The sequence below is a fragment of the Limanda limanda genome, chromosome 12, assembly GCF_963576545.1.
Source record: "Limanda limanda chromosome 12, fLimLim1.1, whole genome shotgun sequence".
In the NCBI taxonomy this organism is placed as follows: domain Eukaryota; kingdom Metazoa; phylum Chordata; class Actinopteri; order Pleuronectiformes; family Pleuronectidae; genus Limanda; species Limanda limanda.
The window spans coordinates 10,663,967-10,691,815 of NC_083647.1; the positions used below are offsets into that span (position 1 = coordinate 10,663,967).

General features: G+C 41.9%; 1 protein-coding gene across 1 annotated transcript in view; it reads left to right on the plus strand.

The window, feature by feature from the left end:
• Window positions 1-27,849, plus strand: part of arid1b (AT-rich interactive domain 1B) — a 182,545-nt gene that overhangs the window by 19,891 nt on the left and 134,805 nt on the right. Inside the window, exons 2-4 of the mRNA XM_061082983.1 lie at window positions 4,071-4,271; window positions 26,677-26,716; window positions 26,894-27,012. Coding sequence (XP_060938966.1) covers window positions 4,071-4,271; window positions 26,677-26,716; window positions 26,894-27,012 — 360 coding nt within the window. The remainder of the gene's footprint in view (window positions 1-4,070; window positions 4,272-26,676; window positions 26,717-26,893; window positions 27,013-27,849) is intronic.

Sequence of the window (27,849 nt, forward strand, 5' to 3'; positions counted from 1 at the left end):
AAATAGATCTTTACAAGTAATAGCTGAGAAATAGGGATCCTGTTCTTTTTGCACATCACACTGAAGACTCAGGAGAATCCAAGCAGTTAAATATATAGATGTGTAGAGCACCAGTCTAAACTGTTACCTATTAGGGAAGTTAAATGACCAGGGATCATAATAGCTCACTAAATTGCCCTTTCGATGTCTAAACTATTTCTGAAGTAGCCACTGCTCAATAAAGCAACCCATAAAGAACAGAAGAGGGAACATCTTCTATTTCACTGTTGGTTCTATGAAGACCAACATGCTGTTTACGTTAGAAAAAGCTGATTTATTTATGAGATTGGAGATTGACCTCTCTGTATTATTGCTACACCTGCTAAGTGTGTGCGTGCATGTGTGTGTGTTTGCAGATTGTAAATAACTGAAATGAAGGGCTGATGCAGGCAGGTGATGATTTGGTCATCTAGTGTGAAGGACATGGGTTGCAATAGCCAGAGGGACATTGTTTGTGTGTGTGTGTGTGTGTGTGTTTGTGTGTGTGTGTGTGTGTGTGTGTGTGTGTGTGTGTGTGTGTGTGTGTGTGTGTGTGTGTGTGCGCACCCTAGGCCTGCTACAACACGCTCATACACCACAGCTGATAAGTCGGAATATTTTCCCAAATAATTCCCCACATTCAAAATGAAATTGGAATAATAACCATTTACCAATATTGTTTTATGTTTGTTTGATCCCAGTGTGTGTCTCATAATCCACATATCCCGGCCCTTTTGTGTCGAGCATTTTGTCTCTTTCTGATTAACAACTTAGCACATTAAAGCGAGAAGGAGTAAAAATTATTTTCGCAACATAAAAATGTCGTCGATGGAGCTCAGAAAAGCAATTTAGCAGGTTTCACCCCACAGTAATTTCACCCATGTTCTGTTTTAATGGCTTTGTTTTGCAAAAAAAGGGAGACAGAGAGTCAGAACATTGTAGAGTTCATAAATTGAATTTTAAATTTAGCCGAATTACTATTGTCTCCCATGCCTCCTCCCCCACCTCCATTGAACGGCATGCCCAGATGAACAAAAGTGAAAAACGCATTTGAAGAAAATAAAAAAATGTCTTTGTATACCCTCTAGTTTTTTGTCCCTCTTTTTTTCTGCTGTCCCTCCTGGAAAAAAACACGATTCACTTTGTGTCAGTTTTTTTTTCTAAGTACAGCCTTTTCTCTGAGGGTAGGAAAAAAAATAATGTTTCAATTTGTCAAGAATTATTGTCGTTATTTTTGTGCCTAGTGGTGTGAGGGAAACGGTGGGCACATCTCGAGGAAAAGGCTGCAGTGGGCTGAAATCTCATTTTGTGGAACTTGTCATGAGAGCAGATATGAGGCTCCATTTGGGGAGGCAGAGAATTGTCTTTTTTTCCCCTTCTTGGATAGGTGTGGATAATTCCATGTGTGGAAGACGGACCAACGTGTCAGATAGCTCTATATAATTTTATTGCAGCTGCTTTATTTAAGAATCCCCCACAAGTGTGTGAGTGACAGAGCGGGAGAGAGAGCCGGTGCTAACACACGTTTCTGTGCATGTTTGTGCGTGCGTGTGTGTGTGTGTTTAATCGAGCATCCTCTCCTCTGCTCCCAAAACTCTGAAGTTGTTTTCCGTGTCCAGTGCCTCTCTAAGTGCAGCAGTTAACGTGCTTTTCAGGCGTGCGTGTGAGAGGATTTACTTGTGTTGCACGCAGCATTTTTTGGCAAACGCAGGACCTCTTGAGATGGATTGGTGAACTTGATGTCGAGTTGGGAAGGGGGGTGTGTGTGTGTGTGTGTCTGTCCCATATCACAGGTGGCACAGTGCCCTGGATTTTCAGACCTGGAGAGTGACGTCCTCTCACTGCATAGGGACCTGTGTGTGTGTCTTTGTGTAAAAGCATTTAGGCAGGTCATGTGCTTCCCTGCAGCAAAACACCATTGACTTTTCATTAGAAACATATGACCGATGTCAAGTTTAGCACAGCCAAAGTGTCTAAAAACCTTTGGTGTTCAATTCATTAAAGTCTGTTTATTGCTTCGTTACAATATACTGTACTTAAGGGCTAAACCTGGTTTAGCTGCTGTATCGTGAATGAAGTTATTAGGTCGCTCTCCTCTTCAGCCTGGCTCTGCATCTTTCACTGAGCTTTAAGGAGCAGAGACAAATACTGTGATGATTCAAGGTCTTCTACTCCAAACTTTTTCTTTAAACAAATGTTACCTGTTGAACCTTAAACTCATCAATAAATATTTTAAAAATACAAACCTTAAAATCTAAAGTGGGGGTATATGCAAAATGACTCATAACCTTGAATATTCCCTGAAGTGCTTAACTTGATTGCTGGCAAACATTTTGTCAGATGAGGTGTCAATTTCTTCCAGTGGTTTAATACTTCATTTGACTGTATATTACCATGCTGCTATTACTCAGTGACTCCAGCCTCTGCAGCGTGTGGAATGATCTACTTATTACTAGCTTCATACATGAATGGCAAAGTAGAGAGGAGAGTACATGAGCAGGACAGGCATTATCACACAAAAAGAAATGTCAGAAAGGTTTTTTTCCCCATCTTCCTCAGGTATAGACTCTTGAAATCCTGTGATGTTACCCTTTGCAGTGTGACCCTCTCTCCACACCAAACGCACGCTGACACACTCCTCCACACTGCAATATAACTTTTGGACACCCAAGAGCACTCATTCGTCTCTCTCTGGCTTTCTTTCTCCATCTCTCTCACTACCCAAACATTCTTTTTTCCTCTCTCCGTCTCTCCCCTCCACGCTCTGTGAATTAGTCCAACCTACTCCACGCGCATGCCTCAGTAGACAAAACCACTTTAAAACTAGAGCACCGTAACCGTCTGCACGTAACCTGCTGAATAAAGTGCTCCCATCCCCTGACATGTCTTCTCGATATTAGCCCGGCAATATGAGGCAGCAGCAATTTCTCCTCTCCACTAGACGAGGTGATATTGAGTTGGGGAGAAGAAAGGGAACTGAGGAGGGAGCTGGTGGTTGTGGTGATAGAGAAGGAAGGAGGGGAGGTGGGGCAGGAGGGGAGGTTAGTTGGAGATGAGAGAGGAGAAGTGAAGGCGTGTGTGTGCGTGCGTGTGTGTGTGTAAGAAACAGTAGGAGCAAAATGTCATAAATCACACATGATCCTACACGGCGGAGACAAAAGAGAGGAAGCATGAGAGAGAAAAGGGAAGATAGAAGAACTCCACATTATCTACCCGGCAGACAGACAAACACGCCGCTACGGGTGACGGATTAGCATTAGCCCGACGCGCTTTACCGGAGTTTCGCAATGGCTGAGGACCCCAGACAACCCCTAAAAAGTCTCAGAAATACTTACAACAGAATAAATCGCCCTTGACAACTTCCTCTTTCCACTCTGTTTTTTTGTGTTCCTATAAGAGAGCAGGTACTTTGACTGCTCTGAAATCCCTTTGGGGGATTCAAACCCATAACATTTTAAATGAAATTTTTGGATTCCGGCCAAACTCTCGAAATTTACCTGTTTCTTAATTTGAACTAACAAGAGCTATTAACTCGATGAAAAAATTATGATTTCTGCCAGTTGAAGGGAGTTCTCTACAGTGAATCTTGGCAGTTGGACTGTGGTTGTGGGAACAAGGCCATAGCGGTTTTATTGCTATTGCTTCCTATCGTTTTATAGAACATTTACAACTCTTTTAAAACCCTTCCAGACATTTAAACATAGATACAAGCTTCAGGTTTTAATTTAATAAATTTGCTTTGGACCTCCGCCAGCAAACTTTTCATCTTTGCTTCAACTTGATTCCATTTGTTGTTAGTTTATGACCTGTATATAGTAATTTAAGGCTTCCACTGGCTGTGCAGCTCTAAAATAAATCAGTGGTGGCTGTGGTTTGGAGTGTGTGCATTGAGTGGACTTCTTTCTGTCTGGGCTTCCAACTTGGCAGACAGTGGATGAAATAGCTAGAACGCCTCTAAGATGATCACAAAGCACCGTCACAAATGAGTGTGTAATATTGGCCAACAGAGAAGATTGGATGACACATCATTTATCCCTCTTTTTCCTCCACAGGTGTCCTCCATGGACTTCATGGCTATGAAGCGATCGCAGCTGTACGGCATGGCCAACAATCCTTACTCCACTCCACAGCAGCCCGGGGGCGGACCTTACCCCCCCAGCCAGCCGTACACGTCACCTCCTCCGCACCGATATCCGATGGGCATGCAGGGGAGGGGTCAGATGATGGGTGGCATGCAGTACCCTCAACAGCAGGTATGTCAACAAACCCAAAACACTGCTGCCGCAACTGTGCGTCTCACTGTGGCTCGTCAGTGAGTGAGTCAGCCCCCCTCTCCAGATAGTGTGGCTGGTGTTATAAGCGATATTGCGGTGGGACGTTCGCTTCTCGTGGTGAACGTCCTCCAGCGACTTTACCCCGAAGGCTTGACATGTTCAATTTGAGACGCAGCCTAACGTACGAGGCAGCACATCTCACACCCTGGCATGTGGTGCTGTCACTCCTCTTCATCACTCAGTTCCCCTCCGAGAGATGAGTTTGATGCAGTGTGTATGGGGTGTGTGCGGTTGTTCATAGCTCCATGCTTGGTGGTGGAGTGTTTGTATCCTTTGTTATTATTTTTGTGTGTTTGTGTGTTTGATTTTGTTCTATGCATGTGATTTTAATTGTGTCTGTCTGTGTAGGGGAATGCTCACTGTGTAGTAAACATAGACCCATGTCCCAGTCTCTGTGCAACACAAAAGGCCTGTGTTAGAGACAATAGTGCTTCTGTCTTCCTTATTGAGTCCTAAGTGAATGCTATTTGGACTGGAAGTGTTTGTGTGTGTGTTAGAGAGAAAAGTATGCTGTGTGTTACTCTGTGTGTACTGTACACTTTATGTGTTTTTGTGTCTGATGTTTGTGTCTCACATTTTCTGCACATTTTCCTGCGCGTGTGGAAGACAATTTAGCTCCATGGCTGTAGTTTGTAGTGAAACTGTTGCACGGAGCGCCATGGTAAGAGAAGCAGGGGGCTGGGGGGAAGCACAGAGTCCCCTGCTGTCACAGGCTGCCTGCTATATTTAGTCAGCCTGGGTCTGTTGGTCTGTACTGGTACACCTCTCAAGATTGCAAGCAAGCTTCCACGGAGAGAGAAAGTGTGACGGAGAGAGAATAATGGAAAGAGAAGGAGGGAAACACAGATGGACAGACTGACTTTCTGCATTGTCTGAGAATATTGTACAAATAGGCGTACATGCACTAGCAAAGAAAACTGATGTGTAATCAGTGTTTCTGCTTTAATCGCCTGGCAAGAGGCCAGTAAATCTTACAAACTTTTTCTCTCACTAGTTACACTGTGATCTTAAGGGGAGGCCTCATGTCAGACTTTATTACTCAAGCTGCAGGTCTAAACCTCCTCTGACGCATTTTGATGATGTCAACCCACTCCAAAATAAGCATCATTGAGCCTGCTCAGGGCTTTAGCAAGTGAAAATACACACAGTTGGGAGCAAGCAGGGGTGTCTACATTATTTGCAGACGTGCTGTGCACAGAGACTAATGCACATAATGACGTACAGTCACTCTCACCCACAAAAATACATCCCTGGTACTGTTTAGTGATGAAATCCTTGGACGTATTACATAGGGGATGCAGAGCATCAGCATAGCAATCACGGCGTAGCACTATGGAACGTAATTAGTTCAAATAGAATTAGTTGTTCACTCTGGCTATAGCCATGGGAACTGCGCTTCTAAAGTTTCTAATTATCTGGCTCTGGCTTTAAAAGCAGCACCACCGCAGTGCCTATCTGCAGCCGGTGAAATCTAGCTCACAGTAATGAGTTTGGAGGAGGAGGTTTAATTCCACCCTCTCAGATGAGCATAATGAGCCTCACCTACAGAAAAGCGGTCATGGGTCTGATCAGGGAGGGAGGAGCGGGCTAAAAAAAAATCAATGCTCCAGATGTGTACTGCAGAATATAGCGTGCAGCGAGTTGTAAAGTGACTGTTAATTACATATCAAAAGATGCACCAGGCGCAATTAAGATGGACATGATTTCAGCTGCGTTGAAAGGTGGAGAAATCAGAAGCCCCACCTTCTTACGTAACCTCAAACGTCCCGAAAAAACGGTCCCAGGATCAGCTGCGGGGGACAATCCCACCAACAAGAGGGAATTGTGGGTTATGTTAAGACGCGGCACGCACAATCCCCCGTGATGCATGGTGCTTCAGGGCTGCGACCTCAGCTTGTCACAGCCTAGCATGCTGGGATGTTGCCAGGCAACGTGACGTCAACAAAGATGTGCGTGTACGCCTATCTCTGTGATTTCCCTGGACTGAGCGACTGTGTGTGTGTGTGTGTGTGTGTGTGTGTGTGTGTGTGTGTGTGTGTGTGTGTGTGTGTTTTAGCAGAGGAACAAAAGCTCCTCTTTGACTGCCTTTCATTATTATGATTAAATCCTGCTAAAATTAAGCCCCACTCCTATTAAATACGGACTCCGCAGAAATACATACATTTCATGCTGTGATGGTATTGGATACGTGAGGGGGCTCACCTTCGTCCTTTTAAGTAAGCCTCCCTACGCAGCTTCAGTAATCATATTTGTAACAGCTTCATATATATGGTGGATGCACTTAGAACCACTGTTATTACACCTGATTAATGCAGCACTCTGGTTAAAGATTCCCTGAGAAGGTCTATGGATTATGAAGGGTGAGAAGGACACTGCCATTATATGATGCTTTGAGACCCACAAACACAAGTCTGGTGAACTACATTGTATTGAGGTGGAGATGATGGATATCTAAAAAACCAAATGTTGATTGGTTAGATATTACGACGGATGGAAAAACAAATCAGAGATCTGGAAAATAAAGTCAGAATATTTTAGTTATTATTTAAAAGTCCTAAGACTGAATGTAATTTTTGAGGGGGATTAACAGAAGATGTCTGAATATCAGGAGTCACCTGCATTGAATTGAAGAATTTGGAGTATCCTTCTTATTAATGTTCTCTGCTAAGGAGGATATGTTTTGATGGATTTCCATGAAACTCAGAGGAAAGAGAAAAGTATGGGTCACGGGAGAACCCATTAAGGTTTGGTGTTATTTTTGTTTTTTACATTGTGAGACATTTTTTTATGTTTTCACACATTTTCTGGGGGATAATTTGGCATATTCAGAGGACCAATATCTAGGAGAATGTGAAATTTGGTGCACCTTGATTGAATTTAACGGACTCTTTGGCATTGGCGGAGGTATGCATATTATTTTCTTTATCTCTCTATTTATTCTGAAATACTCAATTTTCTTCCCTCCAATATGGCACTATGGCTCTGTTGGAGGACATGTCTAATTATAGCTTGAGAAAGATGTAAATAGGACATATATCTACATATTCCAGAAATCTGTTTGAATGCAGCTCGCTTATCTCAAGAATCCTTCACCTTATTGGCTTTGCACTTGGCATATGGACCCAAGGAAGTGAAGTGTGGATTTAGTTGCAATTTGGACACGCAATACTTTCAAATTTATTATTAAAGTTTGAACAAACAACAGGCGACCAGCACTCTGTCGCAGCTCGGACTCATCGGGTTCTGCATACTGAGTCAAGCTTCACTGAACTTTGAATAAACAGGTGAACAGCTCTTCCAAACAGGCATGTTTAGAATGGGAACTGTACTTGTAGTATTTAATCACCCAAACAGGATTGTTTATCACTTTTTAAATTGTTGTGACTTGTGTTCACTCACGTCATCAACTCAGCGGATATATAATCATTAATATAGTTATCATTTCATACAATTCCTGTCACTGAGCTGTTACCTTATTCCTGTTCACGATGGATTGGTATTTGGTGGACATGGAAACATACTCACAGCATCTGTAACCCAGCAGCTATGGCTGACCCTGGAGTCCGGGTTGAGTCATCGTTTCTGGGCAAGCGTGTTTACCTGTTCAGGCCCTCGAGCATAATGTCTGGAGCCACGTATATGCTTCGGCAGACATTTTCCAGTTTACCTGAGCACACGCGGCTGATGTGATCGTACAGGCACTCTCACACATGCTCTGACACATTCTTAACCCCGCAGTTCAGCACCAATTAAGTATTCTGCTCATGGCCTCCTTTCCTTAATCCAGTCATAGGAGGCAAGCACAGACAGCGATCTCACTGTTGATGTCTCGCAGAGAGAGAAAAAAAAGCTCCTCCTATTAGCCTCAAGAAAATAAGCCCAGCAAGTGCATTAGGTGTAGTTAGCGTCACGCTGCATCTGCGTGCGTGCGTGTGAGAGACAGTTTGGATGTGTCAGACAGAAGTGAGAGACACAGTGTACGTTTGAAAGAGTGTAACCGACGACGTGTATGGGAGGAGTGAAGGGAGCCAGAACAAATATATCAGCAGAAGAAAAAAAAAAGAGGAGGAAGAAGAGGAAGTAGAAGGAAGGAGGAGGCTGGTGTCTCGGGGATGACAGGCCACACGAGAGAGGTGTCTGTTTGGGAAGTGGAATGAAGTTGAAAGCAAAAAAGAAAAAATAGGAAAAACTAGCGCCGCCAATTCTGAGCGTAATTTCCTGTGATGTCAAAGTTGGCAGACAGAGAGGAAAAGGAATTTGAAGGAAACATTAGTGTTTGATGTGAAAAGAGGGGAGGGGTGATGGAGTGGGGGAAAGAGTAGGAGAAAAAAAAGAGATCCTGGGAAATGAAAGAGAGAGAGGGGGGGGGGGGGAGAAAGGACGGAGTGTGTGTATGTGCGTGGAGAGGGTTTGGTGTGAGGCAGAAATCATTGTTGGCTGTTTGTTCCTCACACACTGGGCCATGTTAATAGAAGCCGGGCGTTTAAAGTCAAGTGGAAATGTGGCCGACCTGCTGCCTGTTCAGTCCATACAAACCACAATACCCCTGTCCTTCAGGGCTTTGTACACCTTTTATCCCGTGGCGCTCTCTTTGTGAATATGATTTTTGTATTCAATAATCAACCTGGCAAATTCACAAAACTGAAAAATAAATCGTTTTAATAATATTTCAATAAACTGTATTTCGTCAAACAAAAAAACATAGTAAATTAAGAGGTCTCTTTGGCCAATGGTGTGGTTGATGCAAACAATTCAGACGTCACATGTATTAGACGCATACATGTTGAGCACAACAGCATTTCTACTGCTTTAATGTGCTAAACTCAACAATTAAGTTTTGCAATATTCAATACTCTGTTGTTATGAATTATAGTGATAGCATTTGATTCATTCATTGTGATTGTCTTTGCTTTGTTATCCTTTAATCCTATCCAGCTGTAGTTGCATATGGAATGCATGCAAATGTCTCACAATAAAAGCCCTGTAAAGAAATGAAGGGTTCCTTTCAACTGAAAGGCTAGAGGGCTCTTAATTTGTAACAGTTGAAACGTAACTGTTGATTTTGTATTAACTAGAGGCTGACCTATTTATGGCTTAGCAGATCAAATCGGCCAAGAGCAAGAGCTTTTCACAGACATATTGGTATCCCCGTTTATCTCTGTTGACATGTGCTGCCATAAATATATAAAACTTTTATTTGACTGAAAAACCTTCTCTGTCGTAATGGTTTGATAACGAAGTCTTATGAATCATCCACTTTTTACTATATGCATATTGACCTGGTCGGTATCGGACTCGCAACAAAAACTACAAAGGGAATTTAAAATACAGGCCTATAACCTTGTGTTGCTATATGCGGTTGCTGTAAATAAAGTCTCTGGTGAGTAATTCTAAAGAAAACATTATATATCTACAAAATGAATGATGGCTGAATTCCATTTTGCTGATCCAGTTTCAGGGAGCCATTATTGTTTGAGCTACCTCACCTTCTTTACTTACTGAGACAACCGGATAGTAAAGAACACCTTAGCACCTGAACTGAAGTATGGATTAAATTCTTCCATCTAGTATTAAGTTATAACTGAGGAATACAACCTAAATATTTATTCATGGCCTTCGTATTCTCCAGGGCACAGATTATTTCATTTGACCATTGTTACAAATGATGAAAGAATTCTCTATTGATCTAATTGACCCTCAGCGTTTTCTTCCTATTTCCTTTCATTAAACTAAGTGAAACCTTGACTTTGTCTTATTTAATTAACTCTTTTCACTTTACCATGAAGTCACTGAAGGAGCTCTGCTTTGAACTTAAACTTACTCTTGTGATGGAAATCTGGAGATACAAGAGGCTGGAAACAACAAAGTTATCTACGTGTATTTAATAAGGGGCTTTCTGCAGAAAGGATCAACACAGGGAAACCGCAAGGGTCTCAGAGTGAAGATGCAGAACAGTCAGATACACAGATCTTATATACCAGGGGATAGGGCTGTCTCTCTGAGCCAATCCAGACAGGTTCCCATAGGTGGGGGAAGGACAGGAAACTAAACATAACAGCTGATTCACATGTGTTCCCTGAGGTGATAAGAATAGATACACTCCTTCCTTTGATGGGTAATTAAGTCGCACAAGGTCTTACTATATTGACGTCATAAACAGTTCCGACCATAAAACAGCTCAAGTCATCAATAATCTGTTGTATGTAAATACAAGTCATAAAAGTCTTGAGAAGTCTTTAAACACTTATACAAAATACTTTTTCAACCTTGCTGAGTTAATTTTCTACTACATTTCCCTCCTTTTTGTCATTTATTGACAACATAAGAGAGTTTACAACTACAGTAAAACATCAAATACATCAATTCACCAGGATTTCAAAATGCATCATCATCATCACTGTAGTGTAAAACAAACTGCCTTTGTTGTGGACGGTATGCGTCTTTAAATGGGAGAAAGCACTGATAAAAGTAGATTAAACAGACAACACAACTACACAATTATGTTGTTCACCATCTCCTTCTGTTGGAAGAAGAGTAGCTGGGTTAAGAACATTACATCTTTTCACAGTGATGTTAGGCATTTCCAACAGAATAGCATGTTAACGATAGCATCATACACATAGCATTTGGGATCAAGTTTTGCTCAGAAAAATGCTACACGTCTCTGTTTACCCCCCTTGATCAGGGAGTAACACTGACGTCATCTACTCCCCCGTTCTTGTCATCTGGTTGTGTGAAAGGTCGGTCAGGGTCGTCGGGCAGTCATAAAGTCGAGGTCGTTTGTAGGGTCAGTTTCAAGTCAGTGAAAGCTTTCTCGTGTCATCAGTCTATATAACTTTGCTATATGCTGTTAAGCCCATGTGCGATTGCGCTGAGGGACTCCTCGAGGACAGCATAGTTCAAATTCATTCGCAGGAATGACATCATTTATTTCTTTGTAACAGTTTTAGGAATCTTTGAATTACTGTTACTCTATTAGGGGAGAGGGACTGCCCTCTGCTGTGATCACATGCCCTAAAATTGATCTTTTACATTTACAAACCTATACTTTAACAAACTTATACTTTAACAAACTGCAGTTTTTCAGGCTTGCCTTATGTCCTTCTGCATTTAGATGTTTAAGTAGAGCTACAGAATAATTTTCACAATATTCTTCAGTTGGAGCACAAATCACTAATCCTTATATTGTCAACATATCGTAAATGTGCACTTCCTGATGTTATCTTTAATGATCTTAAGCTTTTTAGTGCCTGGTTGTAAATGGTCAGTGATTCACAATAGCCTTGACGAGGCATGTGAATGTATAACTTTCTCTGTTGAACTCAAATGTAAACCAGTATTATATGTCTTTATCAATTTAAAAACTGAAGAATGCATTTGCCCGATCAACAACAGAGAATCCTTTATAATCCTTCAGAACTTGCTAAAGGATTGTTTTAAGAATTTGGAACCGACGAAGCGCGAAGTTGTACTGCGGCGTTGACAACTTACAAATCTTGGATGAATCTCAAATCATCAGGTTGTGTTTTATCAAAAATACTGTTCACCGGAAAAAATCGGAGTGTGCACTAGTGAATCCTTGCAAGGAACAATTACACCTGCCCTCAATAGAGAGTTGAAAACTGGTGTAATACCATCGATGGCTTTCTGTTACAGTAGATATTGTCAGATCATGGTGTAATAACCACAGGTTCCATGTGTTAATTAAACCCACATCATGATTACCTCTGAGCCCTTAAAATGTTGTTTGTATAAACTAAATATGCATGTGCATATTTGGCTTCTGTATTTGTGTCTGGTACCAGTTAAACAACCTTGAAAGTGTAAATAACAGATGTAAATCATTTTCTAAACACTTTAAAAATTGATTTTACTTAACCACGGGATCTGATATCTTTTCCCAAATGTCAGCATTGACACATTTTTGTATCCACGGTCGCAAGTCTTGCCATTCATCATTTTTGTTTTTGACAGCAAGTCATGTGAGTGTGAACCAGGAACATCAAAAAAGGAAAGCATCCTCTGAACATCTGTGAAGGAACTGAGAGGGTGACTACAGAAACAGCACATCTATGTTCTTTCCAGAACATGCAACTTAGTGTTGAATTTTCTTTCACACTACACAACTTATTTTTTCAAACCTGCATCTCTCCCTTTGTGTTTGAGTGCAGTGAAGTTTAAATCTTTTGGATGCATATACGTGGTATCTGTTCTTTGTGTGACTGAATGTGCCTTGTCCACTAGATCTTTGTCGATTTGATGTGACAACAGATGAGCAAAGCTTCCATTCATACGCATATAACAGTGAAGCAGCATTACACTTAATATAATATCTTTCCCTAGCACTGTGAGTGTGTGCATTGGCATATTAGCATAATCATCTCATTGCTATTTAAGCTATGTTCCTATCAATAGTTTGTCTTTCTTTTCTAAAAAACAAAAAAAAATCATTTACTTCTGTGATAAGTGTTTGTGTTTGTGTGGTGCATTCACCCTCTCGATGTGGGATGTGTCCCTCACGGCCTTGTTCTCTGTTCAAAGATGCTGGTTCCTCCCTCTCCTCCATCCCCGCCTCGGTTCATTCAGGCTCGTAAAGTTGCTGTTTCCTTGGCAATTTTTGTTTTGCCCAATGTCCCTTCTCTCCACAGAGAAAACAAATGTCCCAATCATCGTTCCATATGCGTCCCCCCTCCTTCCTTGAAATCCTCTTCTTCTGCATCGCGATGTACCTCTGAACATCTTCAGTGAGGCTTTATGCAGATCAGTCTCTCTTTCTTCTTCTTATTCGCATGAACTGCATGTGCTTTTATTAAGCTCTTCCTGAGTCCCACTTGATGCCTGTACGTTTTAACAGGCTGGCAACATCAGGTAACTTCAACAATTTTGTGATTTGGGCTGGATCTTGTCCCAGTCCATATTGCCCACTTGTCTGGTGCGAGGTGAAGAGAGGAGTTGCGGGTCTGGAACATCATTAGCTGGAAAAGGTTGTTGTGGAACCTGGGCTCCTGCCTGTGGAACATCCGCTTCTGGTGGAGTTTGGTGTTGTTCTGGTTGTCGTCTTGTCGGCGGGGAAGAGTCGAGGTCGGAAACCTGCATTTTGAGACACTGAGACATTTGTGAGGTGTTAACTGTCCCTGCCAGTGTGTGCTTTCTGTCCCTATGATGCAATTCTTCTAACCACATTCAACATACATTCCTATCTGCCTGAAATTTAAAATTTTACTTTTCTGGCCTAACTTACTATTTCGTTCTCCTCTAGATTCAGTCTAGAATCTGTTTCAGCTGTTTCAGCTGTCTCATGCTAAAACTCCCCCCCTCTGGAAACCCACATTCATTCATCCAAACTTTCACCTGGCTAAGTGCTGTGTCACCATAGTTCCTTCGCATGAAATTCATATTAGGACTACTCAGATCAGTTCCATCAAATTTTTCTTTACTGTTACTTTTACCCATATTTAAAAAAAAATTATTTTAAGTTTTAGTTATCTTCAATCAATCTCCAAAACACTTTCGTAAGGAGCAAAATAGGAAACGTAGTAATATTAATATCCTCAAAATACTGTCGTATCCCCTATATAATAATCAATAGTAATTTCCTTATAATTACTTGGTCAATGGTAATTTCTCAATTCGTCTCTTTTTTTTTTTTTTTTTTTTTTTTTTGCGGTTTAATACACTTTTAAAAATCCTGCCTAACCAACATAAAGCATAGTGCCCTAAAGAAGTTCTCTACATAGCGCGCTTTTTTTTTGAGTTGCCTGACACAATGCAAATACACTCAGTATTATGTCCTCTCTGTGGTTGCAGTCGAAACAACTCCTTAAGGTACCTCGTCAGTCTACCTTCCAGGTTTCTTCTAAACCTTGGTTAAAAATTTACGGGGCTTTCACCCGTCTTGAGGATCCCGTTCCTCTTAGACCAACTTCTCTATAACACTATGTTCTGCTGGGATAAATTACACTTGAAATCTCAGATTCTCACCGGATAGATCGCAGCGCTGAGACGATCCGGCTCGGGTCTAGGTCCCTGCATCTCACCCGTGGGGAGGTTAAGGTTGGAAACTTTTTTCCAAGATGATCAGTCAACCGTAGACACCGAGTCCAGATGCGTCCAGACGTGCGATCCCACTTCTGACACCAAATTGTGATGGAAATCTGGAGATACAAGAGGCTGGAAACAACAAAGTTATCTACGTGTATTTAATAAGGGGCTTTCTGCAGAAAGGATCAACACAGGGAAACCGCAAGGGTCTCAGAGTGAAGATGCAGAACAGTCAGATACACAGATCTTATATACCAGGGGATAGGGCTGTCTCTCTGAGCCAATCCAGACAGGTTCCCATAGGTGGGGGAAGGACAGGAAACTAAACATAACAGCTGATTCACATGTGTTCCCTGAGGTGATAAGAATAGATACACTCCTTCCTTTGATGGGTAATTAAGTCGCACAAGGTCTTACTATATTGACGTCATAAACAGTTCCGACCATAAAACAGCTCAAGTCATCAATAATCTGTTGTATGTAAATACAAGTCATAAAAGTCTTGAGAAGTCTTTAAACACTTATACAAAATACTTTTTCAACCTTGCTGAGTTAATTTTCTACTACACTCTCAAACAGGCCGTAGTTTTTGCTCATAACATTAATAATGGTTCTGCCCTTTCAGTTGTCCCAGTGAGACTGAGCCAACATGGACCAGGACCTAGAAACTGAAGCAGCTGAAAGGATAGTATTCCTCCATCATTCGTTTTAGTATCTCCACCTGGGATTGTCCTACTATTTCCATCTGGATTCTTCATTTGGGCTGTTGACCAATGACCAAAGCAAAACACAAACAATGCTAATAAATTATGAAAGAATGTGTGAACATACTTTACATTGGCCCAAAGTACTGATTAGGCTTTTAAGTTTCCATTAAAACAAAAAGCTGTAAAAACTCCTGCCAGTCCAAACATCCTCTTGTGGGATATCGACTTTAGGGAGTTAGATGGGTAATTTATGGCATTGATTGAGCCTGGCAGGGGGGTTCCTCGCCGATGGGAAGAGCGAGGGCCACTTGGAAGCACTTAGGGGCCCCGGGTGCTGGGGTTGTCTCTGGGGTTAATGCAGCCAGCGCTACAGGCTCTGACGGATGGCTGGGAAGCCCCAATAAATCAGCCCTCTCTGCCAGTAAAGATGGGGAAAGAGGAGGGGAAGGGGTACAAAGGGGACCACTCCAGCCTCATCACACCCCTCCCTCTCTTTGTGAAAGGATCTTGAAAAAAGCAGGGGCTCGATGTTGAAAGTACAAGACTTAAACATGAAGATACACACTCCACAACTCCGGACCTGAACGGTTGCGAGCACATGTGACTGTGGGCACCTTACAATAAAAAAAGACATTAGGGCAGAGGGAGAGAGAAAGGGATATAGGGCTTAAAAGAGGACAGTGAAAAGGACTAAAAGAACGAACGACAACGATATAGAAAAGGCTGATTAACTAAGGGGTTCCTCTCTGGCTGAAGAATAGATGAAGTTTCAGGATCAATTAATTAGCCAGCTAGCCTACGCACGTCAATGACTCTAATAGCCTGCTCATTTGTAACTTTTATTACCCCGCTCTTGCAGAGGGACTCTCCAATCACATGCCATGTGGAGATGATGCTATACATTAACTGGAGAGTGGAAAGCAGACCCCTCCCCCTTTCACAGACAAAAGTGATGCTATCAATTATATCAGTGTAAAGTGTGTGTACGTTAACATAAAAGAAGAGAGCCCCACAGAACATCTATTAGTAGATTTTTTTTATCCACTCAGGATGAGCATGGCACACACATCATAAATAAGATTAAGTCGCGATAAATAAGATATGACCCAGTGGATTGTACTTTTTCATGTGAGCCATTAGTTAGATTACAAACCCAGCTGTCTGTTAATTCACGCTGTTGCATTAGTTGTATGAGCTGCAAACTCCATTATTCTCGTTTAGGCAGGGGAAGTGATGGTGGAATTTAATATAATTTAGAGTTGAACGCAGGCAGGAGGTGTAAAACGTCACCCGGCGCATGTTTCTTTTTTTTTTTGTGAAAGATCCAGGCTCGGCGCTCTGTGTCTGCAGTGTTCTATATATGTGCCTATTGGTAAGATAAAAGAGCAGAGAGATGAAAGTGGAGCGAAACGGAGGGAGCGAGGGAGAGGGAGAGGAAAGAAAGGGATGCTTTACGTCTTTGCCGAGTTACAAGGGGATTAGTTGCTGCTTTAATTGGCTCAGCGAGAATTCATCTCAGTTTTCATCCAGATTAGAGATAGATTTCTGCGCGGGTCAAGTCTACCCCAGCATCTCAGTTTCTGGTCGTTAGTCTTTAGAACGCCGAAGTGAGGAGACGTGACATGCCGTTAACATTTGTTTTGCTAAATAGCCACATGAGTGTGGACAGGGCTACATACCGTATTAAAGTATAAGTTATTTCAATTTAATTTTAAGATGACTCACTCATAAATAAATGCAATGTGTTGATAAAATGTAGTTCTTCAATGAAGACGCTGTTTACACAAAAAGTTATACCCTACAGATATTTGCAATTTACAGTTGCATTCAGGTTAATTCAGTTTTTCTTCAAAAAGTACCGGAGAAAGTAATGTAAAAAATTGTCACGTATTCAAATTGTGGACTATCTCTCAAAATGAATGAAATAACAGCTCCCAATTAGTGAAACCAATGCATCATAATCATCAATAATCTAGCCTTCTCCATGTTAACGGATGAGAAATGGACCAAACTAAATAGTCAATGTAGAAATGAAATACATTTTGCTCAGGATGGTCTCTGGTATTTTAGGTATAGGCTAGTTCTTATAACACTGATGTACAGTATATCCAAATTTTCACAGTAAGTTTGGTTTCAATTAGTTATTTAATACTCAAATAAAGTTTATAGATTTTAGTAAACATAGCAAGATGTTGATATGTATGTGTCTCTTTATTTGATTGAAATTAAAAAAGTTTAATCAAGCTAGCTGACATGTAGGAATTATTAAGTTTTAGGTCATTTTAAATGTTTAATTTGATCAACAACAGACTTGAGTCATGTTTACTGTGACCTCAGTTTGTCACAGTCTTGTTTCCTCTTGTCACCGAGGTCAGAGGTCAAATAATGAGGCAGAACAGACTGAAGGTTCAGTTGTTGACTTAGTGAAGAACACTTATGTGTCAGCGTGTGTAGTGCTGATCCTTACAAAAGGTGTCATGGACAACATATGCCCACCTGCCTGTATTCCTTTCACTCCTTTCATCCCAGCCGCTGATCTCCAATGCACCGTACAGTGTCCCCACTGACCTGATTGACCCCGACAAACTCACCGTGTCACTGTTATTTAACATGGCAGTACGTCTGAGCGCCAGCATCCCGAGGAAGACAGCCTCTCAGCGGGGGGGTGTAAAATACAGAAGATAATCTCTTGTGTTGGTGTCGACCGCTAATGGTGAACAAGCGTGTTTCAACTGGAAGCCCCCACCACCACCTCCACTCGCTCCCTCCCTCCCTCCCTGTTCAGATGTAATTGACACGACTCCTACACAAGTTCGAGCCTGTCATCACAGCGAGCGTTGAAAAACGAGCCGAGCCGCCGCCGTGCTGAAATGATTGATCTGAAAGACGTTGTAGTGCTATTTTGTGCCGAATTGGGATGTTTACCAATGTCATCAGCCGTCGTTCCTTTCTCCTCTGCTTTGTAATTTAATGATGATTATTTTCTATGTATCAAGGCCAAATCTACTTGGAGTTGGATCCAGTTTTTCTTTTTTACACTTTTCCCCTTTAAATTTGTATAAAGTCAGATAAATTCTGTGTTTAACGTTTCAAGTGATCAGTGATCCACTTATCACACTCTCTTACACTGTGTTAGGGAGAACCTACTATAACTCAACCACCGAATCCCTCATTCATGTTTTTTTTTTTTATTTCTCTCCCTCTTTCTCAATTTCCCCCTCTCTCCTCTGTCTTTCTTGGCCCCAGATTGGGGTCAGTAGTTTAGTAGGGGAAAAACATTCAGAGCTGGTGGCACCGGGCCCAGAGCTTCTTGTGGAAAAAAAACTGAAAAAAAATAAATCGCTGTTCACACACACATTACAGAGAGCATTAACCTGCCCTGCTCTGCTTCTCCAAATGTCCATTACGACTCTGCCTGGAACAACACAGCCACCGCCAGTCGCAGCCAGCCAGCAATAAAAAGCCTCTGCTATGAGCCGCCTCTCTGCTTTTTTTTTTTTCTCCATCAGAGGATGTGAGCAGAAACAGAGAATTAGAGAGCGGGAGAAATAAAGAAAAACAGACGGGGGCAGAGAGCAACGTTTGGTAGTCTTCAGAAAGGGATGTGAGATGAAAACATAGAGAAAAAAGACATGCCTGTGTGTCTCTCAGTCGATGGATACACTATCTGTTTGCTTTCACTCGCCGTCAGTGTGATGTTGATGTTATCACCAGGTGGATAAGTAAGTGAATAGGCTTGTGTTTTCATTTGGGAATAAAAAGACCGACAGTATATGAAGTGCACCATGCTTCATACAATATATACCAGCAAATCATCTGCAGTCTGCTTTCTCTTTGTTGCCCGACTGTGTCTGCGTTGCTTTATTTTTATAATTGGTTTTGGCTTGATGTGTTGTGTGTAGGTTCATGTATGAGAGTCCTGTATATCACCCTCCACCCCCCGTTCCCCCGTCCCTCACTCTGTCTCTCCCTCATCCAAGGGCAGCTCATTCCTGAGGTGTCAAGGGCCTCCCGATGTATGAGGAGGGGGGAGGAGCGAGCGACAGAGATATGGAAGAGAGAGGTATTTCGCGACGTCGAGCACCGTCACCTTGGGGAGAGGGAGAGAGATACGATGACGAGCACAGGGATGCTACCCCTCCTCCTTCCTCCTTCATTCCCTTATGTTTAATCATGAGACCGTTGATGCTCATCCTTCCCGCCGCCGCCTCGCATTTCGTTAAGGGACTCACCTTCGCCTGCAATTCGCAACCCAGCTCTGCCGTTCACGTCTCGTCGTGGTATTAGCTACGAGCAGCTGATCTTATCACCCCACCGAGCTGAAGAAGCTGGTTGATTTGTTTTTTTGGTCCTGAGTGTAATGATAACCTCTTGTCAGCTCAGCTCAGATGTGGGAGGACTAAAGTGTGTCTTTAGATGTCAACTTTGTACGTTGCAGAAGAGGAGATGTTCATAACATCAGAGACAACGCAGACCAACACACTCACCATCTTGTTGTTATATATGGACGTGTGTGCGTCGGGTACTAAGCAATTACTCAGTTAAAAGCCATATTGACGTATTATAACTCATTTTCTACGATTCACTGGCAAACTAAGTGTGTCTATTATTCACACCTCTCTGACAGATTTAAAGAACATTTTATAATAAAGGAAAAAGTAAAATTCCAACACAACATCAGTACTGAGCTCACAGTATCAGAGATGTGAGGTTTTGGTTCTCTTTTTTTTCAGGCATTATTGTGAAATTTCAGCATCTCGACTCTACACAACCACAGGCTGCACAAACCAGTCGAAAGAGAAAGCAAATCTCAAACAGTCGAAAGGATCACCACATCAATTATTAATAAAAACAAACTTAAAATGAGACAAACTATACACATAGAGTTGCAAGGTAAACATATCTAGAGAAAAAATAAAATGGAAAGGATTTTTAGATATTTTTCATAATAATAAATCTTTTCTATAAGCATTTCCTTTATCTGGTTTTGTATTTTCCACAGTGGAGCTTTTGCGATAATTCAGTGGGAAAACTATTTACTCACAAAAGGTTTGATAATTTAAGTTGCTTTTAAATTAATAATTTTCTCTGCCAGTAAATCAGTGAGGGATGTTGGAGTTAATCATGCGCTGTTTTAAACCTTCAAATGGTCAACACCATTGTTCTGTTAAACCATAGTGAAATAAACGGTCTTTCTTTCTTTCTTTCTTTCTTGAAGTACAGTTTATATTTAAAAACACGATAAGTCAGTCAGTAAAAAGGAAAAATAGGCAGGTTTATTAACATTTTTTGCACCTTGATCATTTAAAAGTTTCAGCCACTTATAGAAAACAATTTGTGGAAAAATAAATGATGTGACTGTATCAGTTGTCTCAGTTATTTGGATTCCAGTGAACTCGTTCATTCGTTTGACTGACAGATTTGTCAACACTGTCATTTCTCCCTCACCGTCTCCCTGCTGTGCCTGCTCGCTGAATTCTCTTTTGATTATTTACCTTTAAGTTTGCTTTTGGATTTGCATACTGAGCCTGGATGAGAAGAACATCCCGTGTTTCACTTTGTATTCTGTTTATAAATGTAATTATTTTACTGTTGCCAGGTTTTGTAAATTCACATCCATCCTTTCAGTGATGCTGTGATTAACTCATGTGAGTGTTCTTCTATTTTTAAAGCATGGCTCTGTCTGGAGGTACAACAACCAAATCATATATACCCTAATTTCCAAACATCTTCGACTCCCCTGCTACCACTACCATATCTTAGATTAGTAATTAAGAGCATTGTGAAACATCAGAATGGACAGAGGCCTGCTATAGGAGAAGACCCTAATGCCATTTTCTTAATAATGATAATAATTATTGTAATAAAAACAATTTCGCAGCACCTTTCTAGACATCCAAGGACACCTTACAACCAAACCTAAACATTAAAATCAGATTAGGAGACACCAAAACCTTTTAATGCAATATATTTAACACTAGTTCTTCATTAATACCTCTTTTTATGATTAAGTAAAACAAATAAACAAATTTAATTGCATCCTGATGCTAAATTATAAGATTATCTGTATAAATACAAATGTAAATTTAATGGATAATTTGGGGCTTTTAGTGTAATGTATCTGAATGTTATCAACAAGAGTTTATGGTATTGCATCTTCCATCTGCTGATTCTCAAGATATAAATGTAAAACAATATGGTGCAAATAGTGTTTTGTATAATTTATTTTGAAAAGTGTGTGTTGCTTTTGGATCATTTGTTTGTTTATTGATTATTCATTTCAATCTATATTGATCAGGGCTGTCGAACCATTGTGTGTTGACTCCAGCATTTTTCATTCACAATGGAAAGAAGACATAAGTAGCCGACACTCCAATATGACAATATGCACACTAAAACTGCTGTATTTATTTACATGTGCCCTAGCTGCCACAACAGTGCACTGAAAGATTTTCAGTACCATGTCCTGTACTGTTCACTCAATATACTTAATGAATAGTATGGAACATAGCCAAGTGTATAGCATAGTTAACAGAACAATGCTATTTGTTCTAGTGTTTCTGATGTAGTGTCCATCGGTCCGTCTCTCTATCTCTCTGACCCTCTTATGTTTTCCTCTGGTCTTGTGTGTATACAAACATCTCGATCCACTGAACCCCGATCACGTTTTCTTCCTCTCCCCATTCATTTTCATCACTGTATATCCTTTCGCTAAGGCTCTCCTTCCTTACTTCCTTTCTTCCCCTGCTTCTCTCTTACACTTGTCTGTGTCGCCCCTCTCTCTCTCCACATATCTCTCTGTCGGCATCAGCGTCTTTATCTGTCTCTCTCTGTCTTTATCACGTGAAACATCGCTTTATCCTTCCCCTTTAAGTATTTCAGTCTGTAACACCCTTCTTCTATCTGTCTATCTCCCTATCTGCCTCTCTAAACATCTTCCTTTGCCGCTGCCTCTATATCTTTTCACACGTCTATAGTGGGCTTTTTAAAAAACTTGTTCCTCTTCTGTTTCTTTTTCAGCTCACCTAGCTACTTATTTCTTATGAACCTTTCTCTCTCTTAATTTTTTTTTTTCCAAATTGGCACTGGGATCTGTGCTGCTAATTCCGATGCAGTGCCTGTCATGCCTGTCAGTTTGTGAATGTGTCGGGGTGGTGGCTCTGCTTAGCACTCTGGTTGGCTGAGCCCATCTGTCACTCAAAACGGGGGCGACCTGTGGTTCCGGTTGCCAGCCAGCCGTATTGCCACTTCGACAGAGTTATGAAAATTCCTGTCTATTGCTCATTGGCCCAATTGAATTACAAGCGGTGACTTGTTCCGTGCAAGGTTTTTAAACGGCTGATTTAAGGCGTGTGTGTGTGCGCGCACGCCTTAGATGAAGCTTTGCGAGGCTATTTATTCCCTCCATTTGCAGAGCAGGAAGATATTGTCTGCTTGTTCATACGACTCTTGTTTTGATAGATTTTTGATTGAGTTTATCTCTGTGTTGGTGTGTGTGTGCATGTTTGTGTCTTTGTGTCTTAATATGCCGCTAAGGCTTTTGTTTTCATCACACTGTTTCTGCAGTTTATGGTGAATTATTTGCTTCGCAGGACGTCTATTCTGTGTCTACAGCACTTCACATCTGTTGTCATTTCATTACAGACATTTATTTGACACTGCGCGCCTGCCAAGGCACTCTGGATAAATCACACTGTTATTTTGTCGGCTTCCACACACACCTGAGTGGAAGGAAAAGGCAGAAAATGGTTTTATTTTCTACTTCCAGCCGTTATTTTTATTGGTATCAGCAACAGCACAGCGAGAATGTTTATTACTAAGCATATACTCAGTCAAAGAGAATCAGATTTCAGTGAGCTGCTGTTTCCTCTGTAGGTACAGTACACAGGCGGCCCCAGCGATCAAACAGAAGCTGCATTTGAATGACTTTTTCTTCCCTCCCAAAGCCACAGTGACAGGTTGCTACTTGTTAGACCTCCAGTGTGTCTGCTGTCTCTGCGCTTATTTGACTGACTGACTGCTTGCATTTCTGTTCCTTTTTTTGTTTGTCTCTGTGTTTGTTTCTTTGCTTGCTCACCTGATTACCTGTCCACACAGTCTCTTTTCCTGAGAAGTATTTCTACAGAGTAGTCAAGGGCAGCTTGAGATGTTCAAACTATACATTCAGTGCTGCACATTCAATTATCACCTTTTTCAATGATAACAACTGAATCAGTCAACAGAAGGGATCTGAAGTGTTCAGGTGTAATAACAGTTTTAAATACAGACACCTGTTTAGCGTTAATTGCAGTGGGTGATAGGATCTCTGTGCATTTGTCTTCTCTTCTTCTGCACCAGGAAACCAGTAGGATAGTGATTGTGCGTCTCGAAAATGGTACGGGAAAGTTCACCGTAATGTTCTACAACTTGGCAGTGGAGTCGCCTTCGCATCCAGTTGTTTAATTATTGGGACATAAATAAGAAGGACTCACATCTTTTTTCCGGGTTTCTGTTTTCTGATCTCACGTGTACTATGTATTATAATATTGGATAGTTTGCATAAACAGTATTATAAAGAGTATTCCGTGATGTGAAGGAAGAGGAGGCATCCGTGTGTCGTGCATGTCATTCTCTTTCTCCCTACAATGGAGAAAGAGAAGCTATCTATGTTTCATCTAATCATGGGACAAGAGATCATCACACAACGGAATTAAAAAATCCTTATTATCTGTACTGATTTTTCACCACATTCTTCAAGGCGGAACTGTTGCTCCTTGTGTTTGGAAAAAGTTGCCAGATTTCTAGAAACCAGTTCAACACACCTAACAAACCTTATTCTAGGGTAGTACAGTACTAATTACATGAACAATGTCTCAGCTTGTCCCAGTTAACCGCACCAGTTACGCACAGTTCCAGTGCTCTGAAACTGGCTCAACTAAACGGTATGCAGACATCATCATTAATGTTAAAACCTCTAATGCCTGGTAAATTGTACATGAGTGGCCACATATAGTAGGAAAAGTAATTTAATTCAGGAAATACGAATCATGTAAAATGACATTATACATAAGCTTTACACTATTATTCTTACTCATCCAGTGTCAGTCACATTCTCCTGATAGAAAGCAGCAGAAGTAACACTGGTGTCTTCCAGCTCTCTCGCTACAGCACGCTTCACAGCTACAGAACGTCCCCAGTGTATTTTTACATGTAAAATCTCAGCAACTCAAATTGGCAATTTTAAAGACGATGGAAATTGCTGTAGTTTATTATTTATACATTAGCTCTTCTGGCTTTTTAGGGTTATTTATAGCACTAAGAGGATTTTTTTGGGGGGGAAGAACGAGAACAATTCTCTTTCTGTCAAACCTTTTTTGTGTGTTTTGTCTCCCTCTCTGCCTTCGTCTATCTATTCCTCTCCCTGTCTGTCACTGTCTCCTCATATCTGTCTGTCTGCCCATCATTTTGTTTGTCTGAGAAAGGAACCCACCCACGGTTGTCTGGTCTCGATCTCCATGGCGACCTAATCCTTACCAATCCCAGAACAGTAGTGTTCCAGTTGAGACCCACTGTGTTACACCAGCCTGTCATCACTGATCACTGGATAGAGTTGCTTCTGTGTTATCGGAGTGGCTTTGATCCACATCTAATGACATGTCTGTGTGTCTGTGTGTGTGAATGTGAGCATGTCTGTGTGTGCGTGTTTGTGTGTGTCATAGAGGGTGAGCATTTGTTTGTCTTCATACTTTAACAAATCCCCAGACAACTTAAATTCATGTGTATTCATTTGAGTATGTCGGTATGTGTGTGTGTGTGTGTACGCGTGTGTGCGTGCGCATATATGCGTGTGTGTGTGTCTATGTGTGTATGAGTGTGTTGTTCTGGCTGGTCGTAATGAATCCAGTGGTGCTGTTGGCATGAGCGGGGCCATGCTATTAACCTCTCTGCCAGCTAGACTGATCTCACCCTGTCTGTCTGTCTCATCGGCCTAATGGCACACTCTCACACGACACACACACACAGATCTGTCCTTTCTAATCAAATTTCCATTGAAGTGAAAAGTATTCTACATTGTCCAATCATATCTATTCAGAGTCAAAAAGCTTCTTCCATAGCAGAGAGAAGATTCCTTTTTTTTTTACCACCCACTCAAAAGAAGTTACGCATCAAAACTGTTTCCAATGTATTAATCTCCACTGGCCCTTTCTGCAGCTAGATCAGATTTCACTATATTCCACAGCAGCCATCAGCTTTAACAAGGCTTTTATGAATGGGGTTTTCGCACTCATAACAGTTACAGTTACAACCCTGGATGTGTGCTCCCTGCTTTTGATCTGACGAGCCCTTAGTGTAGTAATAGTGACGTCACACTGGATTCCCCTGCAACACCATCATTTTGTGATATAAATCACTGCGAGTTTAGGAGACGTTTACTTTGCCTAGCCTGCCAAGCGAGATTTAAAGGGACATTTCAAAGTGTAGAGCTTCGGGGTAGGTGCTGGGAGGTGGACTGTGAGCATTGCACGTGCCCCAAATTATAGCCTGTGTGCATGTTTAATGAGTTTGTGGCAGCGCTATTGGCCATCACTGAATGAAAAAGCAGCATGTTATGATGGGGAAAAAATATGACAAGAAAAGTGCTGCCATATAGCTTCACCAGCGGTCGTAAATGATGTTTAATAGTCTGTACTTGGCTTTTGTGTGTCTGTGTGTGTGTGTGTGTGTGTGTGTGTGTGTGTGTGTGTGTGTGTGTGTGTGTGTGTGTGTGTGTGTGTGTGTGTGTGTCTATGTGTGTGTCTATGTGTGTGTGTGTGTGTGTGTGTGTGTGTGTGTATGAGGCTGCATGAATGAGAAAACCCCAGCCTCCATTGGAAATCCTTCGAGGAGTGAGGAGCACCTGGCGCTGTCTGCAGTCATAACAAACGACAAGAAGGGATTAAGACTACATTTGTGTTGGTGCCAGCTTGTTACACGCACTCCCCTGTTCATATTCCCTCTCGTAACCGCAGCCCAATGTGCAGTGTCTGCTTCACCCTCCCAACTCAGTTTCTTAACTGCACTGGTCTGGAAGGCCCATGCTCATCCGTGCGGCCCTCATTTGGGTTACGGCCCGGGATGGGGCCCGCAGATATATCCAACGCACCTCATCCCATCTGTGAGCTGACCGAGATGGATAATGTGGAGAGGAGGCTGCATTTGGCAAGCCAGAGGACATAAAGTTGGAGGTTTTTTCCCTGCAGTGTGAGTTCATTAGGCAGAGGACTGTGGAGACTGGTGTCAGCCTGGTCTAAATTAAGACTTCAGCTGAGGGGCAAATGGATGAATTGGCAAATGAATAGGTCATCTAGGTTCATGTGGGATGTTTTTGTTTTGATTGTCCAATCATTCTTGGAGGATTGTAGGTTCAAAGAATCTTGCTTTTAGGGGACTGACCACTGCAGTAGTTCACCTATAGCTACTGCTGTGTTAGATGAGTGATTGCATCTAACAGCTCAGCACAGTCTCTTCAGTGCTTTTGATCTAAAGTCAAGGTTTTTCCGCAAACCTCAGCCCTGACCGGAATATCTCTCTAATCAACGTCTGATTGGTCTTTTCAGCAGGTTGCGCCGTATGGCCAGCAGGTGATGGGGGGCTACGGCCAGCCGCAGCAGCATCCAGGGCAGCAGCAGCCGCAACCGCAGCAAAAGCATCCAGGGCAGCAGCAGCAACAGCAGCCAGGGCAGCAGCAGCAGCAGCAGCCAGGGCAGCAGCAGCAGCAGCAGCAGCCGCAACCGCAGCCGCAGCAGCAGCAGCAGCAGCAGCAGCAGCATCCAGGGCAGCAGCAGCCAGGGCAGCAGCAGCAGGGAACCCCCCCATACTTCAGCCCCCCTCAGCAGACCCCTTCTGGCCCAAACCAAAGCCCCTACCTGCAGCCTCGACCACCAACACAACAGGTACGAACACACAAACATAAACTCAGACCGTGGCAAACAATGTATAGTTTATTGCACAGACACAAAAATATAACCGAGGGTACTTTTATGAGCAATTAGCGAAAATAGACGTGATTACCATAACTGGATGAATGAATATGAATAAATATATTGCATACTGTAGATACACAGATGCGACTTACTGGGTGTAACATCAGGAATTAAATTTGACATATTAGCAGGAAAATAATTTATCCAACTCTTTTTTTACATTTTAGCAGTATGGAGATTTGAAAGAGCATCTTACTTGATGAAGCGTGAGTGTGTGTTTTTGTGTGTAAACGATAGCGTGATGTGTCGGAAGGTCCAGCACGCCTGATCTGTGGGTCGCATTATTGCAATGCATTATTCATGAGAGGTATTTTAGGTAAATCTCACACCCGGCGCTTCTGTGTATTTTCACACACATACAGTATAGACACAACATTTACTTTACAGAAGCAGGATATTTGAATGCAAGTTCACAGAGTGGACAGTCATAGTGCAGAAAAGCATATTGTAAATTTCCAAGACACAAGCCCGCCAGCCCAAACCCAATCCTCAGAACGACGCAGGGCTTGTTCCGCAGATATGGATCGAGACTTGTCCTGCCAAGTTTCACCGTGGATGTTCTGTTGGAGTTTTCCGCTGGGAAGTTGTGTTCAAGCAGTTGTTTTCGAGCTAAGTGAAGGCTGCCCATGTGTTTCCCATCCACTCTACAGCCAGAGGGATCTCTTAGCCTGCATGGAGTGACTCTGGCTAACATCCCTGCCCTGGATCCTTAACAGAGCAGAACAAAATGTAGAAACAGAGAAAGAA